The sequence below is a fragment of the Sorex araneus genome, chromosome 1 (assembly GCF_027595985.1).
Source record: "Sorex araneus isolate mSorAra2 chromosome 1, mSorAra2.pri, whole genome shotgun sequence".
In the NCBI taxonomy this organism is placed as follows: domain Eukaryota; kingdom Metazoa; phylum Chordata; class Mammalia; order Eulipotyphla; family Soricidae; genus Sorex; species Sorex araneus.
The window spans coordinates 221794018-221811619 of NC_073302.1; the positions used below are offsets into that span (position 1 = coordinate 221794018).

The window sequence follows — 17602 nt, forward strand, 5'->3', positions numbered from 1 at the left end:
GTATTGCCGTGAATCATGTTGTTTGAAGCTGTGCTTCAGGCAGCCACGCAGTGCCCCTGCCCCACACTCCCCTGGGCTCTGGGTGTACACGTCCTTCACGGCCAAGTCCTGGATATCCTCCCTCCACTCATGCTGGGGTAGTAACTGCTGTGTGCTGAGGGGGCAGCTGTCTTCCTGCGGCTTTTGGGGGAGGTCTCTTGTGAGACTTTCGGCCTGTAGGTATTTGGGCTATTTGCCCAGCCTGTGCGGTGCTGGGGTTTTATAGACTGACCCCCGGCACCTATTTAGCTGATGGGAGGTCTGCTGCCAGCACAGCACAGGAGCTAAGACTGGACTGAGTGAGCTGCTCTGTGGCATGGTGCAGTTGAAGGACACCAGACTTCAGGGCTCCCGAGAGACTGCTGGTGTCTGAGCTGAGGGGGATAGGATCTGCAGCCTCCCGCCCCTCCCTTCTCCATCTGAGTCCTCCCAGCTGCTCCAGGTTATTTGAACTTCAAGGTCTGGGTCCTCTACTGCTGTTTGAGAGACCAATCAATTGGAAGACAAGGTATCGTGGTGACATTTTTTTTTTTAATAATGTAGGAGGCCGCGCGACATCTAATAGCCTAGTTCTCCCTCTTGGAGAACCTGACAAGATACCGAGTCTGTTGCCCACTTGGGAGAGCCTGGCAAGCTTCCTGTGGCATATTCATATCCAAAATGTAGTAACAGATATATACATACCTCTTGGAGAGCCTGGCAAGCTACTGAGAGTATTTCGCCCGCATGGCAGAGCCTGGCAAGCTTCCCACGGTGTATTTGATATGCCAAAAACAGTAACAATAGGTCTCATTCCCCTGACCTTGAAAGATCCTCCAATCCTTGGGAAAGACGAGTAAGGAGAGGCTGCTAAAATCTCAGGGCTGAGTATAATAGAGATGTTACTGGTGCCCGCTCGAGTAAATCAATGAACAATGGAATGACAGTGATACAGTAAATGTAGGAGTACTGCTATTTATTCAGCCATTGATTAAGCTGATTGAATTGGACATGAACTCCACATTACTTTTTTTTTTTGCTTTTTGGGTCACACCTGGCGATGCACAGGGGCTACTTCTGGCTCTGCACTCAGGAATTACTCCTTGCGGTGCTCAGGGGGACCATATGGGATACTGGGAATCAAACCCGGGTTGGCCGCATGCAAGGCAAATGCCCTACCCACTGTGCTATCGCTCCAGCCCCACATTATTTTTTTTTAAATTGAATCACCGTGAGATGCAGTTACAAAGTTTTCATGTTTGAGCTTCAGCCATACAATGATCAAACACCCTTTCCTCCACCAGTGCACACTTTCTACCACCAGTGTCCCCAGAATATCCCCTTCCCCCCATCCCAGTCTTCACCCTACCTCCATGGCAGGCAATTTCCCCAATACTTTCTCTCTAATTTGGGGCATTATATTTTTCTTAAATTTTCCTACCACCATTCAAGCCTGCCTGCCAGGGGCAGATGCTAGATCATTTATTGTCCATTGCTCATTTGAATATCTTGGGTGCTGCAGGCACATGCTTCTGGAATCCTAGATTATAGATGTTGGGTTCCAGAGACATTTCTGTAGGGCACTAATCCATTTTGGGTTTCAGTTGGGCGTCTCTGGATCAGGGCTGTTGGTGCACTAAGATGGCCACTGAGGCACATTGTGGGGGTGACAGCCAGGCTGATGAGTGGGTGGGGAGCCAGGAAGGGACAGCCCGGCCTCACTGCCACTGTGTGGCATGGAGATTTAGTGTTGGAACCCGCATATCTGGGGCTTGCTTGTGGAAGCTCTTGGTCACCGGGATTCCATCTGGAGAAGGTGGGGAGACTGCACCTGGTCCATCTGGGGTGTGTTGGTGAAATTGGCTTGGTTTGGAGCCCGGAGAGATCTCCGGTTCTGTGATATCTTCTGGGACCCACTGCTGTGTCTCTGGCTTTTGATCTCTTTTGAGATCTATTTATGGTCTCTGAAGCAAGGCCAATAATAGAGTTTACAGGGTGGTGCTGGAGTTGGTTCGTGGGGGTGACTGCCAGTGCTTCCATGTGTATTGGGAAGTGGGGGGAGATAGCCCACCCTATCTCTGTGAAAGCCTGGAAATTTCAGTCACAAAATCCACATAGCTGAATTTTCAGCAGATTATATCTTGGTGAGGTCTGTCCTGAGATGGTGGAGTCAGGCCGGGGGTATGGCGGCAGTTTTGGATTGTGGAAGCAAGTGGCTGCTGGGGACTCAGCTTGGGAGGTACAGGCCAATCTGCACCCCCTCCAATTTACCCCAGTCTCCTCATCCATGTGTGGGTCCGAGATTAACTTTGGCTTTGTTCTCTTTCAAGATTTATCTATGGATCTCTAAAATAAGGCCAATAAATGAGTTTGTATAACTGAGCTGGAGGTGGTTTGTGGGTGTGGCTCCCACATACTAACTTTTGGCCGCTTAATTTCTTGGTAAACTTGGCCCAAGTTGTTGGAGTCTGACCAAAGGCACAGCGGCAATTTTGGGGTGCCAGGAAACCTGAGGGCACCATCAGACTGCTGATGCACTCACCCCTCAGGTACAGGTTGACCTGTTGGCAGCATCATTCTCCCAGGTGAAGACATTTAAAAATAAAAGCAAAAAACCAAGATGTCCGTGATTCAAAAAGTAATTTACAGTTTTTTGGTTGTCTTATAGATTTTGGGGGTGATTTTAAAGATATTTTAATTTTATTACTGTTTGGGAGCCACACCTTAGCCCAGCTTAGTGCTCATGGATTACTCCTAGAAGTTCTCAGGGGAGCACACTGCTAGGGGTAGACTTGGGCCCCTGTACACAGAGTGTGTGCCCCAGCCCGGGGACTGTCTCTTCTGCCCTCGTGAATTGCTGAGCAAAGATCTCTTTGAATCAGGATTCCAAAATTCATATGTAGTGAAAAATAACTCAGAAGATTAAAACTTGGAACGATAGAAATTTCAGGTATTCCTTATTAATTTATCTCACCTATATTTTTCTTTTTTCTTTTTCTTTTGCTTTTTGGTTCACACCCGGTGATGCACAGGGGTTATTCCTGGCTCTGCACTCAGGAATTACTCCTGGCGGTTCTCGGGGGGACCATGTGGGAGGCTGGGAATTGAACCTGGGTTGGCCACGTGCAAGGCAAACAACCCTACCCACTGTGCTATGACTCCAGCCCCTATATTTTTCTTTTTATAAATATAGTGTTAGGAGATTTAAAATGTATACTTAAATAGGACTAAAAGAGTTCTTTTTACAATTTTTTTGTCATTTTATTTTTATTATTTTAATAAGATTGCTTACAATAATTTATTACATTCAATATTCCAACACCAGTCCCACCACCATTATACCATACCCACCACCATTATTTTGAATTTTCCCAACCATCACCCAAGCCTTCCCCAATAGCAAGCCCTAAATAATTGATTTTGTATTTGATTGTTATGAATAATTCTCTAAAAATGATCAAAAAAAGGTATCTTTGAAGAAAGTTTGTGAAGATTGTTGTATCTTACCCTGGAGCCATGGAATCCTTGTTAAAGAGATTACTAACATGTTGCTATAGGTTGAAACTTGTGTGCTAATATTTTTTAAGTGAGATTGGTTGCCTTCTATCTTGCATCCTATGCAATGTGTGGTACTCCTGGTACATCAGTGGTATGAGTATGCGATGTTGTGCAGCCATAAATGCTCCAGGAATTCTAAAATTTTAAACAAGTGATAAAGCTGGAGTTAAATTTTTAACTGAATGGTGACTTTGGGATCTGAGGCATTTTTGCAACTTGTTGATCTCTTATGAATTTTATTTGTGAGTCTCTGGATCATGGCCGGTTAATGAGCTCATGTGGTGTCAGAGGGAGTTCATGGGTGTGACTGCCAGGCTCCCACAAGAACAGGGGGGGTTGGGGGTACCCCATTCCCAACTCCATGAAAGCCTGGAGATTTTGGTCACATAACCCACATACCTGAGTTTTTCAACAGATTTACTCATGGATAAGTCTTGTCTGAGCCTAAAAAAGTTCTTATGGTTTATAAAATATATTCCAAAATTCCAAGGGCTAAGAAAACATTGAGTCATTTTATTGGAGATGTTTTCTTTGCCATTGGTATATAAAATAAAAGTGCAACTTATATTCAATGGACTCTCAGCATCACTGAGAGGATACCACAATGCTCTAAATATGTGAAATATTGTACTAGCTTTGCTTTCCTATTTTTCTTAAGAGAAAAAAATTTTGTATTTTAAGTGAAATAACATGAGGGTGGTGCTGAGCACAAGTCTTTGTATGAGAGAGCCTGGATTTGCTCCCCAGCATTGCCGATACCTCTGGGTAGGACCTTAAACACTGCCAGTTACACCCCTAGTTCTACCACTACCACCAACATCACTATCTATCACTATCACTGTCATCCCGTTGATCGTTGATTTGCTCGAGTGGTCTCAGTAATGTCTCCATTCGTCCTAGCCCTGAGATTTTAGCAGCCTCTCTTTACTCGTCCTACCCAATGGTGCTGCATCAGAGGCTCTTTCAGGGTCAGGGGAATGAGACCCATCATAATTACTGGTTTTGGCATATGAATACACCATGGGGAGCTTGTCCCACCATCATCACAGCAGATAAAATAAAATAGATAGGGGCTGGAGTAATAGCACAGCGGGTAGGGCGTTTGCCTTGTATGCGGCCAACCCGGGTTCAGTTCCCAGCATCCCATATGGTCCCCTGAGCACCGCCAGAGGTGATTCCTGAGTGAAGAACCAGCAGTAACCCCTGTGCATCACCAGGTGTGACCCAAAAAGCAAAAATAATTAAAAAATAAAAATAAATAAAATAGATAAATAAATTACAGTAAAGCCCTCTCTCCCACTTTCACCTTACCACTCAAAGAGAAAAGATTTTATGTTGTGTGGTGATGGGGACCGAACTTAGGGCCTCATACATGCAAGACAAGTGCTCTTCCACCAGGAGACACCCCAATCCCTGCTTTGGGTTTTTTTTTTCTAAAGACAATATTAAACCTAGCCACAAACTGGATACTCCCTTTATAGGTGCGGTGAAGAATAAGAGTAGTCCAGTAATATTGGCAAAGTTTAAGCTTTTTATTGTTGTTGTTGGTGCCATACCTGTCATAGCTCAGGGTTTACTCCTGGCTTGGCTGAGGAATGACTCCCGGCTTTGGTGGTGGGATTGAACCCAGGCTGGCTGCATGCAAGTACCCGCTGTACTGCCTTTGCAGGCCAAGATTTTAATTTATCTATTGGCTTTGGGGCCACCCCTGGCTGTGCTCAGGGATTACTCCTCCCTCCTGGAGGGGCTCCGGGAGCCATGGGGTGGGGGTTGAACTCTGGTGGGCTGTGTGCAAGGCAAGCACCCCACCTGCTGTACTCTCTCTCTCTGGCCCTTCCAGGCCAAGGTTTTGCAGCCCAAGATTTGCTTCATTTTTCTAGATAATCAACCAAAGCATCTATTCCCCAAATACTTGATCTCTTCGTCTCTTATCCTTATTCCTGCCACTTTTCTTTTCTTGGGTTGCCTTTCAGGACAGTGCCAAATGGTTTCTTGTCCACATGGAAACCATTATGATGACCTTTCATACTCCTGTTGATAAAACATTACAGAGCTGAAAGAATTTCTTAGTACTAAGAGGTAGAACTTTACAATACTCAGACATTAAAAATGTGAACTAATCTGGCTGTCCGTGTGTGCCATTTAACAAACAGAAACTCATTAACATGAGAGACACATTTGTAGCCCGAATCAACTCCATATTATCATAATTGTTACTATCATGTATGTGACTGTGAGAATTAATTTTCCCTGTCCTCACAATTACTTTTATTTATTCTTTTTTTGGTTCCAGGTTTGTACTCAGTAGCGTTTAGGGGATCACTTGTGGTTGGGTTCTGGGTGGGGGGGGGCGTTGTTTTCTCTGGTGGGGGAAAAGGAGGTTAAACCCAGAACTCCCACATGTAAAGACAATATTAAACTGTCTTTTAATTACTTCAATACTTTGAGCCAGATTTCTGTCCACAATTACTTTTAATTAATTAATTAGTTGATGATGTTGTGGTTTGAGGAGATGCCTGGCCATGCTTCCCGCCCCCCCTCCCCGCCCCACTGCTCAGGATCTGTCTCCAGCAGAGCACGGGGAACTTGGTGGTGGCGGGGATTAAGCCTGGGCCTGCCACATGCAGAAGTTGTGTTACAGTCCTTTGAGCCATCTCATGGGTTCTGTGTGTGTGTGTGTGTGTGTGTGTGTGTGTGTCCGTGTCCGTGAGCGCCACACCAGAAGGTGCTCAGAACTTACTCTTTGCTCTCCATTCATGTGTCACTTCTTGCCTGGCTCAGGGGGTTCATATGGGGTGCCAGGGGTCAAACCCAGTTTGGCCACATGCGCAGCAAGCAGCCTACCTGCTGTACTATTCTGGACTATTGCTCCAGTCTCTCTCCGGCCCCCTTAAAGAGAGAACCTGAGAATATGTATTAGAAGAGGTTGAACATAGGTGTGGCGCACATTCAGAACAGGTGGCAGGCCTTCGCTGAGATCTGGACCAGCTTTTCTGGAGGGCACACGAGGCTTCCAGCCTGATCCAGGGATGACATGTGCTAAGGCGGGGGTGGTATCTGAGTGGCTGAAATAATTAGGCTGATGGAACTTAGAGCTCATAAGAAGGATGTCACAGGGTTTTAGCTGGCAAATTTTCTGTTCCAGCTATTTGGGATCTTGCCATGGGACCTTCATTTAGGATTCTAATTTCTCTGGAATAGAAATATTTCCTGAAACATACCCGAGAGAAAGCAAGCTCTGGTCTGTTGGAGGGGTGGAGTGAGAAGGAGGGTGGGGAGCAGGAGGTCGTGTTTATCGGCCCAAACTGTGTCTTCTTCATGCTATAGTCTTCTTCAAGACTATAGCCAGTGCTATGGTGTTGTCCTTGGCGCCAACTTTGACAAGGACCATTCGGAACCACTCCTCGGTCTTCCTCGCCGCCTGTCAACTAGATTGCTTTAGAGCAGAGTGTTCTGTGGTGTCCTTGTGCATGTGTCCAGGGCCTCCTTCCTACTGAGTCAGCACAGGTCGTTCCTTACTGGACAGAGCAAGAGGAAGGGATCCTTGGAAAGAAACTTGCCTGACTTTTCTGAAGTTCTGTCTGCTTATCTGTAAGAGCTATGAAGTTCTCCACCCAGGAAGTGCAGCCAGGCCTGGTCACTGTCGCTTCCTTTCCTTCTAGCTGCAAGAGGGGATGCGTGGGACAGGGGTAGGGACAAGACAAGGAGTAGCACCTGCTCGAGTGGGTCCCTTTGTCAGATGTCTAGTTCCTGCTCTTCCGGCATGCCCCTAGGAGCCCCCACCATCCCCTTTGAGCTGTCTCCTTCCCTCGGCTTGACTATGAATCTCCCTCAAACGCAGGAGCAGACGCCGCTTCAGAAATGTTAGCTCAGCTGTTCCTCCCTGTAGGGTTTAGACATTTAACTACCCACCTCGGAGCAGAGGGTCATGTTTTATGGTCCTAGCCCTTGCCCCATCTCAGTCATTTGGTGCGGACCAAGTAGGACGACTGTCCAACTGGCGGGCGGGCAGAGCCGGCGGACAGGAGGTGGCAGAGAAGTGGGAAACTCCACCCCCAGGGGAGAACATTCTCCAGCGTTCAGCATCTCCAACTCTCTGCCGCCTCCAGATCCTTCTGTCACAGACCCCGTCTAGAGAAGACGTCTCCTCCAGAACAGCAAGGCCCTGGCTTGGGTATGCAGTGATGGATGTGCCCCCTCGCCCCCCGAGAATGGCCATGGCCACTGTTTCTGTCTTGGCACTGACACCAGCTTCGGACTCTTGCTGGTTTGCGGAGGCATGATGCTCTCTTCATCTCCTGAAGAGAAACATCTGGAGCTGTTGAGACTGAAGGGCATCCTTTCTCTGATCAAGAACTTTCTGGACTAGAGAGTTCTAGGGCCCCTGTACTGGGATTTGACCCTGGCCAATTCAGATGTTCAGGGCTTACTCCTGGCTCTGTACTCAGGGGATCTTATGGGGCCCTCGGGCTCAAACCCAGGGTGGCTGCAAGCAAGGCAAGTGCCTACCCAGTATCCTGTCACTCTGGCTCCATGACAATGTTCATGGAAATGACTCAGAGACTCAGCATTATGGCTGAAGCACCCCCGGGGTTAGTATATTGGTATCCATCCCTCTTAGGAGTCCAGGCTTTAAACTGTTGGTGATTTCTTTCACAGTGGGTACACTAAAGCAGTGGCTTCCAAAAGAAGATGAAGGAGAGGCGGAAATGGCTCTGAGCATTGAGGTTGATGAAGTACAATTAGAACAAAGATCAGATGATGAAGATACGTAAGTAATCATCTGTCATACTTCCGTGATACAGGATGATGATATATGAAATCAGATGGCTACATGAAGAATCAATGGAAAATTAAAATGCTGTTATTGTGGTCCTTGGGAGAGGGAGTGGGTATGCCTGTGATGGGTACATGCACAAGAAACCATTATTAATGGTATTTTTTTTTTTTAAATCTGAAATAGGATTGTAAACCACAGACTCTCAGTCAACTAAAAAAGTAAAATGGTGTTGTTGAGACAGACAGATCACTGTGGAGGGAAGGCTATAGACTCTGTGCCTGGACTGGGTCTGGGCTCTCTGCCCCATATTTAATGTGTTTTGTCTCAGTTGCATCAATGAGAGTCTGCCTTCATCACTTCATCATTTCCTCCCACAGTTGGTAGGGCCACCCCGCTCCTATCTGGTTTCCACACATTCCCCCCTAATCATCTTAGCTCTCGTGGCTTTATTCAACACATGTATCTCTTGTAAAGTGTCATCAAAATCTTTGTTGGGATCTTGCTTAGAATTACATTGCATTTGTTCATTCATTTATGGTAGTTATAATTCCTTGCGAATCTTATAAATCTAAACAACACTGAGTATAACAGCTCACATATGTTCATATGTTTCGTAGTTTACCTCATTTAATATGTGCCACCTAATATTGTTGTTATTGTGGTTATTCCTTTTTTGCGGTGCTCAGGATCGAACCCTTGTCTCAAGTGTCATACCTGCAGGACAGTGCTTCACTGCAGAGTCACATCCAAAGCTCTGTCCTGCCTTTATTAACTGGGTTATTTTTCTTCTACAGTGAGGTCAGCTATTCTATCAACATTGTATCCTGTAATTTTCTTCACTCTCTTATTAGTTCTAAAATTTGTAGAATTTTGAATTTTTAGAGATTGTAGCACTGTAGCACTATCCTCCCGTTGTTCATTGATTTGCTCGAGCGGGCACCAATAACATCTTCATTGTGAGACTTGTTGTTACTGTTTCTGGCATATCGAATATGCCACGGGTAGCTTGCCAGGCTCTGCTGTGAGGGTGGGATACTCTCGGTAGCTTGCTGGGCTCTCCGAGAGGGACGGAGGAATCTAACTCTGGTTGGCTGTGTGCAAGGCAAACACCCTACCCACTGTGCTATCGCTCCAGTCCCATCATTGACAGTATTGCAAGTTATGTGCCTAAAATTGTAAAGACTGTATTATATTTTAAGCAAGTAATAGATTTCCCCTCCAAAAAAAATTCTTTAATTTTGGTCTCACCAGATATTCCTTGTTAGTTTTATGGCTTTGTGTCTCTTCCTGATGTTGACTGCCAAGGGGCCCATACAAGTCAAAAGGAACAGGCCCCCCACCTCCCCACCTCAGGCACACACAACTCCCTAGCCAGCATCGATCTCATCTATTTTCTGTGCAAACTCCTGAGAAATTCCACTAAACTGTAAGCGAATGCCTTTCTTTCGTACACTGTGTTCTGTTTGCTGTTATTTGCTTTTGTCACTGCGCAGTGTAGCCTGACTGTGTCGTCAGGTAGAGATGATGGGGCGGTGGTGCAGGGGACCCTGGGGAGCCCGGGACTGGCTAAAGGAGTCAGCCCTGCTCTGCTGGCTTCAGGCTCTCATCTCTCCACTGTAGACGAGATTTTCAGAATTTCCAGAGATGATAGATAAACTACCGGAGGTAGCTTTCTTTAGGGAATGTGAGCGAGGAGAAGCTAAGGGGAAAGAGGTGGCCCAGAGAGAATTCCTCCCTGAGAAGTTGAGTGTATTGATTTCTCCCCGCCCTCCCTTCCTCACCCCAGCTTGAATCTTTGCGAGGGGGTGTCAAGGAGAAGGAATTGAGTCTTCGAGGTTTCTTTGTTCTCTGCTGGCCCTCTGGCTCTGCACAAGCTCTGGTTTCTCTGTGTTGGCAGCAGGGCACCCCTTAAACTATATCTTGTCTCACCAGACGTTTCCTGGTGCGAGGATTTTTTTTTCTTTTGTCTCACCAGACATTCCTTGTTTGCTTTATGGCTTTGTGTCTCTTCCTGATGTTTACCAAAGGGTCCATACCTGTCTGCCTTCCTCCTAAACAGAGTATTTGTCAGAAAACTGTCTGCTTGTAATGGCTGCCGCCAGATTATCGGGACAGGAGTGACACCCCTCAGGCTCGTGCCAGTCTCTCCCTGCAGCTTCTCACTCAGTGTGCTGGGACACTCATAGGGCACCCAGAACCACTGGGTTAAAAAAATGACAGTTTCAGGGCTGGAGCAATAGCACAGTGGGTAGGGTGTTTGCCTTGCACATGGCCGACCCAGGTTCGATTCCCAGCATCCTATATGGTCCCCTGAGCACCACCAGGAGTGATTCCTGAGTGCAGAGGCCAGGAGTGACCCCTCTGCATCACCAGGTGTCACCCAAAAAGAAAAAAAAGAGAGAGAGAGAGACTTCAGGGCATAGGGGGTGAATGACACTTCTGCATTTCAGATTCGTTTTATTTCTGATTTAGTGGTCTCTGGGGTGCTGGGTTCCCGTTCTGCAAGTGCTCAGGGTCTACATCATGCTCACCTCCTGCTCTACGCAAGGCGAGTGGCTTCACCCCGAACTAGCTCTCCCAGCCCCTCAGCTAAGTTTTTATTTATTGGCTTTTTAAACCTTTTTTCAGTGTCTCATTCTTTTTTAAAATAGAAATGTAAGTACACTTTATTCTCAGATTTAATTCAAAGGACCAGCACAGCCTATTATTTTCTGAACTTGCCATGGTTTTCCTCTGATTTCACTCTTGTTGTTGGCATGTAATAATTTTTAATAATTATTTCAGGCAGTCCTGCAGAGGGTGTGGGGTGTGATGGGATGGGGTGGGCAGAGGGGTTATGAATGGGACTCTCTCTTATCTGCAAACCCAAAATTATTTTTGTATGGCCTTTTCCTGGAAATTATCAACACCCTTGACTTCCATGATAAACACTTTCTAGGATTTCACCAGCTACTTTCAGTCTCCGTTTGTCATTGAACTATTACTGATTATTAGAGAGATGGTTCTCTTGGTCTCCTGCCTCTGCGAGTATTAGTGACATTTAGACACAATTCCAAAGTTTACTGAACAGTTACTCTGAGACCGTACACAATTTTTTAAAAAAATACCTCTTGAGCTTCAACTTTCTGTATATTGATGATGACAATGTTTACCTCAAAATGTTGTTAGTACAGAATTTATAAAGGGCTTTAGGGCAGTGACTGGCCTGTAGTAAAGGCTCAGCCTAGCGTCCAGAGAGCTGATACAGAGGCTAAGGTGTTTGCCTTGCACGTGACAGACCCCGGTTTGACCCCCAGGACTGACCTGAGCAAAAAGCCAGGAGGTAGCCCCAAGACTGCCATGTGTGGCCCCAAAACAAATCTAAACATTAAAGAAGCTGTTTCATTATTTTTCTTTTTATTCTTTTCTGTCTCCTTTTCTTTTAGACACAAGAGTTAGATGGATACTGATACATAAATAAAAGTTGTTAGACCTAAGTCCAGCTGAACAGAATAAGGATTCTTTTAATATTTGCTTGTTATTATCCACAGGGGAAAAAACAGGTTGATATCATAAATAATTTGTTACATGAATAAATATGTTATTTTCATATTATTCAAATGGTGGTAGGGAATAAAAAAGGAAACTATCATATATGTTCCTTTGAGTTTTGGCATCATAAATTTTTGCTGTTTACCTTTTTTAGAAATTTTGAAGAATCAGAAGATGAGTTGAGAAATGAAGTAGTTGAATCTCTCGAAAAACTCACTACTTCCAAAGAGGAGGAAGAAAGAGAAGAGGCTTCCGGTTCCTCTGAGGATGTGGGACAGTTAGGAGGAAGAGAGAGACTAAGCACTCAGGAACCTGCAGAAATGAGCAAAGCTTTGAAGATTATTTCTGCCTCCTCTAATGACATGGTTTGTGCTGTTGATGAAAACCAAGAAACAGCAACCACCAGTGAAAACATATAAGTGTGATTCCTGCATTTTCCTATAAGTAGTAAATGAGCCTCTCTCATGCTGTAGTATCTCTTTGGATATAAGACATGAATGTTAATTCATTGAATGGGTTTTCCCAGGGGTGTGTTTAAACTTAGACAACTGAGCAAAATGTTGAAGATGAAAATTAGTATTTTGGGTGAGAGCTAGGACAGTGGGTGGGACACTTGCCTTTTACATGGCAGACCCAGGTTGGATCCCCAGTACCGTATGGTCTCATGAGCCTTGCCAGGAGTGATCCCTGAGCACAGCCAGGTGAAGCCCAACCTCCCCCCCACCATTAATATTTTTCACTGTCACTGTCGTCCCATTGTTCATCAATTTGCTCAAGTGGGCACCAGTAATGTCTCCATTGTGAGACTTGTTGCTACTGTTTTTGGCATATCGAATACGCCGCATGGAGCTTGCCAGACTCTGTCGTGCAGGCGGGATATTCTCAGTAGCTTGCCCGGCTCTCCGAGAGGAACGAAGGAATCGAACCCTGGTCGGCCGCGTGCAAGGTAAACACCCTGCCCGCTGTGCTATTTTCACTTTACAATTTCTCTAAGAAATTCTCCAGAAACATAAGCGGTCAGCAGAGTCCTGGACCTCCTCTCCCGCACACCCTGAGATGGGTGTCTCATGGCAGAGGGGTTTAAAGCTACTAGCGACAGTAGGAGTAGGGAGGCTTCCTGGACTATCCAGATGGAGTCAGTATCACACAAGAGTCCCTAAAAGCACAAGAAGAGGTGGCGGTGGCATGAGCAGAACAGAGAAGCAGAGGAATGGTGGCATGAGGGAGACACCACTGCCGCCGTGTTGGACAGGGTCAAGCAGATTGGACACTGGGGCTCAGAAGCTGGGAGGGGCAAGGACCAGATTTCCCCAAGCCTAAAGGGGCAAGCGCTGCCGACTGATTTCAGTGTAATGAAGTCCACAGTGAAGTCACCGAACTTTAAGGTATTAAATTTGTGAGATAGAAAACAAAAACTAGTATTTAAATTTTTAATATATGACTACCATTTAAAATAGTGATTCTCAAAAAAAAATAAAATAGTGATTCTCAATGTTCCATTTATCACTGAAACTCAATCGTAAACAACTTTGTAACTAATATCTCATGGTGATTTAATAATAAAAATTTTAAAAAATAAACTAAAAAATTAAAAAAATAAAAGTGATTCTGTCATTTTCTAAATCTGGTAAACTAAATGTTGTAACTAATTTCTAAATCTCTTGTAACTTCTTAAATTTTGTACACCTTTTTGAAACTGATATTGATATGAATAACATATGAACAAGGAAAGGAAAAGGGATGTCATAGTAATTGGGCACTAGGTAATTATCTAATTGAATTTTTAGTAGCTTCAAATCTGTAGATTATAATTTTTGAAGGCCAGGAGTATATTTGATTTTTGTTATGCTGTACATGCACATGTGTGTATTTGTGCAGTGCCAGGGATTGAACCCAGGGCCTTACAGGCAAGGCAGGTGCTCTGCCTTAGAGCCATATCATGGCCCCATCATGATAGTATTTTTATAAAGAAACCTTAGTATCAGAAATATTTCTTGAATAAATTATAATACAGTTTACTTATTTACACTGTAAACTCTCTGAGGCAGAAAACTAGATTGAACTTTCTGTAATGCAAATGTTGAACATAAACATGGAATTTAATGTATATTTATTGTGTCTGCTGATAAGAAGACAATGTGGTTATATTACTAAGTGGTAGAATTCTTCCTGAGATGTCTAATCTATAATAAAAACAAAATTGTGGCACATTGCTACTTTCAGAGTGAAAAAAACAAAGTTGGTCAGATTACTTATATTTTTGTTTTGGGGTCAAACCTATCTATACTCAAGGTTTACTCCTTGACCTGTGCTCCGAGAGGACTCGCGGTGGACTGGGGTGCCAGGGGTACAGCCCAGGTCAGTCATGTGCAATGTAGTCCCTTCCTCTAGCCTCTGGGCCTGGAGCAGACATGATGCCCTGTACATCTCTCCAAGCCTGTGGTTTCTACATTCTGCTTAGTATTTACATTTGATGCAATTTTATGAGACATGGGGTAGAAGTACCATATTCATTTTAACTATGCCTAGTCTCTTATGTCTTTATTTCCCTTATAATATTTGGAGTAAGGTGGTGTATGGGATTATATTTTTGTATTTTAGAGAAGAGTGCAATATGGTTACATCATACAGTGGGGATATTACAAAGTTTCTCACCATTGTATTAATTTCTTAGTAACACATGGTCCTGTGGGATTGAAGTGCTACTAATTTTACTATTTTAGTTTTTGTTTAGGGGCCACACCTGATGGTGCTCAGGGAACCAGGTAGTGCTGGGAATTGAGTCTTAGTTTCCTGTATGCAAAGCAAGTACTCCAGTCCTTTGAGCCATCTCCCAGCCTTAATCTTAAACTTTTTAAAATGACCAGTATTTGTCACTGTCACTGTCATCCCATTGCTCATCAATTTGCTCAAGCTGGCACCAGTAATGTCTCTATTTTGGGACTTGTTGTTACTGTTTTTGGCATACTAAATACGCCACGGGTAGCTTGCCAGGCTCTGCTCTGCGGGTGAGATACTCTTGGTAGCTTGCCAGGCCCTCCGAGAGGGGCGGAGGAATCCAACCCAGGTCAGCTGCATGCAAGGCAAACGCCCTACCCCACTGTGCTATCACTCTAGCCCAATAACCAGTATATACATGTTTATTTTCATGGGAATATGTTTCATATATACATGATAAATTCGCCAGCGTCTTCATGTTGTCCTCACACTGAACAACCCTGAAAGCAGAGGAAATGAAACACAGTTCCTGAATATTCTAATACTCTAAGGACCAAGTCAAAAAGAAAAAAAAGAGGAAGGAGGAAGGCCTGGTTCTATCCTTGGCACCACAAACGGCCCATAGGCTCCATCAACTCAGGAGCACAGAGTTAGGAGCAAGCTCTGAGCATTGCTGGGTGTGCTCCCCACCCACCACCTCCACCACCACAAAAGGAAAAGGAATGTATAAATAAACTCGGTGTTTAAGGAGTAGCATGTTAGGTTTGTCCCAGTACAAGACGCTTGGCCGAATCTCCTTAGGTAAGAAATACCAAGCCTTTACCATTTATTTTAGGATTTTGAATCCTTTCAATCTGCTTCAGCCCCTAAATCAACACACTCATCTTGCATACACTGTTGCCTCCACTGGTATTTTATAAAAAAGCTGGAAAACACCAGTGGAGAAGGCAAAGCAAATTGATGAATAACGGGATGACAGTGATACAGATACAGTGAATGTCCCCAGTATCCCCTCCCCCAACATCCCAATCCTCACCCTGCCTCTATGGCAACAATTTCCCCAATACTCTCTAACTTGGGGCACAGCGTTTGCCTTGCACTTGGCTAACCCGGGTTCAATTCCTCTGTCCCTCTCAGAGAGCCCGGCAAGCTACTGAGAGTACCTCGCCCCCACGGCAGAACCTGGCAAGCTACCTGTGATGTATTCCATATGCCAAAAACAGTAACAAGAAGTCTCACAATGGAGACGTTTCTGGTGCCCGCTCAAGCAAATCGATGAGCAATGGGATGACAGTGATGCAGTGATTTTTTTTTAAAAGTTGTTCACAATAATTTATTACATTCAATATTCCAACACTAATCCCATTACCATCAAACCATACTACCACCATTACTTTGAATTTTCCCACCACCACCCTGCCCCAAAGGCTAATCTTAGATAATTTATTTTGTATTGTTATAAATAATCTGCAAAAAACAATCCAAAAAGTTTCCTAAGAGCAAAGTGCGTGAAAATTATTGTAGTTCACCCTGGAGCCATTTAACCCCTAAGAGATCACTAACATGTTACAGGTTGAGCCTTGTGTGCTAATATGTATTTTTTTTTTTATCAAGATCAGTTTCCTTCTACTTTACACCTCATCCAATAGGGTATGCTACTCTTGGAATATCAGTGGCACAGTATGAGATATCCAAGAATTCTAAAATTTTAAATCTGGTGATAAAGCTGGAGTTAAATTTTTAACTGGATGGTGACTCTGGGGTCCAGAGGCATCTCTGCAGCATGTTGCTCTCTTCCGAGATTTATTTGTGAGTCTCTGGGTCATGGCCATTAATGAGCTTATAGGGGGCCAATGGGAGTTTGTGGGTGTGGCTGCCAGGCTCCTGGAAGCACAGGGAGATGGAGGAGGGTTCCCATTCTCAACTCCGGGTGAGCCTGAAGATTTCAGTCACAAAACCTGCATGCTGGGTTTTTCAGCTGACTCATTCTCATGCATGAGAGGCTTGAGTTCTGAGCCTGTGAAAACTGGCCATGAGCACGGGAGCGATTGGATTCTGGAGATTTGCCACCTCAGCCTTTTGCTGCTGATGGCCCCGCTCATCCTTGCCTCCTTCCTGTTGCTCCTGTCAGGCCTTTCAGTTTTATGCCATGGCCCATGTTCTCACTGACACAATTTTCACCTGGGGGCCCACAGAGGGACATATGGTTCCAGCTGAGAAACCCTGACTCCTAAATCTTGTTCTTGAAATACAATTCGGGTTAGTTAACTCTGGTTTTAGGTTTTAGCTGTAGCTGTTGAGTTAAAAATCATGACTACCTGGATATATTTTTTAAAAACATTAAAAAAAATACCTTTGCATCTCAAATGTATGAGCCCCTGAATTTGATCCCTTACACCAAACAAACAAACAAAAAAATGCACAACACCCTCCCCCCTCATCATGCATCTTGGTAAATCTTTGATAGTTACCAATTTGATCACTATTTATATGACACCAATAAATGTATCATTCATAATCTCCCTTTTAAGTGTTCTGTAATGTTTATATATAATCCAAGTGAGAACATAGCTCTAGAATATTGGAACTGATGTTTCTTAAAAACCAAGAATGTGGGGCTGGAGCGATAGCACAGCAGGCAGGGCGTTTGCATCCCATATGGTCTCCCCAGCTCCGCCAGGAGTAATTCCTGAGTGCAAAGCCAGGAGTAAACCCTGAGCATCGCCGGGTGTGACCCCCACCCCCCAAAAAGAAAAAAAAAAACAAGAATGTCTTGAAATGTAAGGAAAGAGCAAAGGAACAGGCATGGTTGATTCTAATAATGTGCCTAATTTATTGCTGTGGCTATGGAATGGAAAGCATTTCTGTATTGCACCCATTAACAGATTAGGCACAGATACATTCATTTATTCACATCAGTGTTGGAGCCTATGTTTTATTTGTATAATTAATACAAATATTCTGAAATAACTAATAACACTGGATCCTCACCAACTT

General features: G+C 44.5%; 1 protein-coding gene across 1 annotated transcript in view; it reads left to right on the forward strand.

Moving 5' to 3' along the window:
• NEK5 (NIMA related kinase 5) overlaps positions 1 to 13618 on the forward strand; it is a 78185-nt gene extending 64567 nt beyond the window's left edge. Inside the window, exons 21-22 of the mRNA XM_055140986.1 lie at positions 8236 to 8347; positions 12042 to 13618. Coding sequence (XP_054996961.1) covers positions 8236 to 8347; positions 12042 to 12306 — 377 coding nt within the window. The 3' untranslated portion in view covers positions 12307 to 13618. The remainder of the gene's footprint in view (positions 1 to 8235; positions 8348 to 12041) is intronic.
• The last annotated feature ends 3984 nt before the right edge of the window (positions 13619 to 17602 follow it).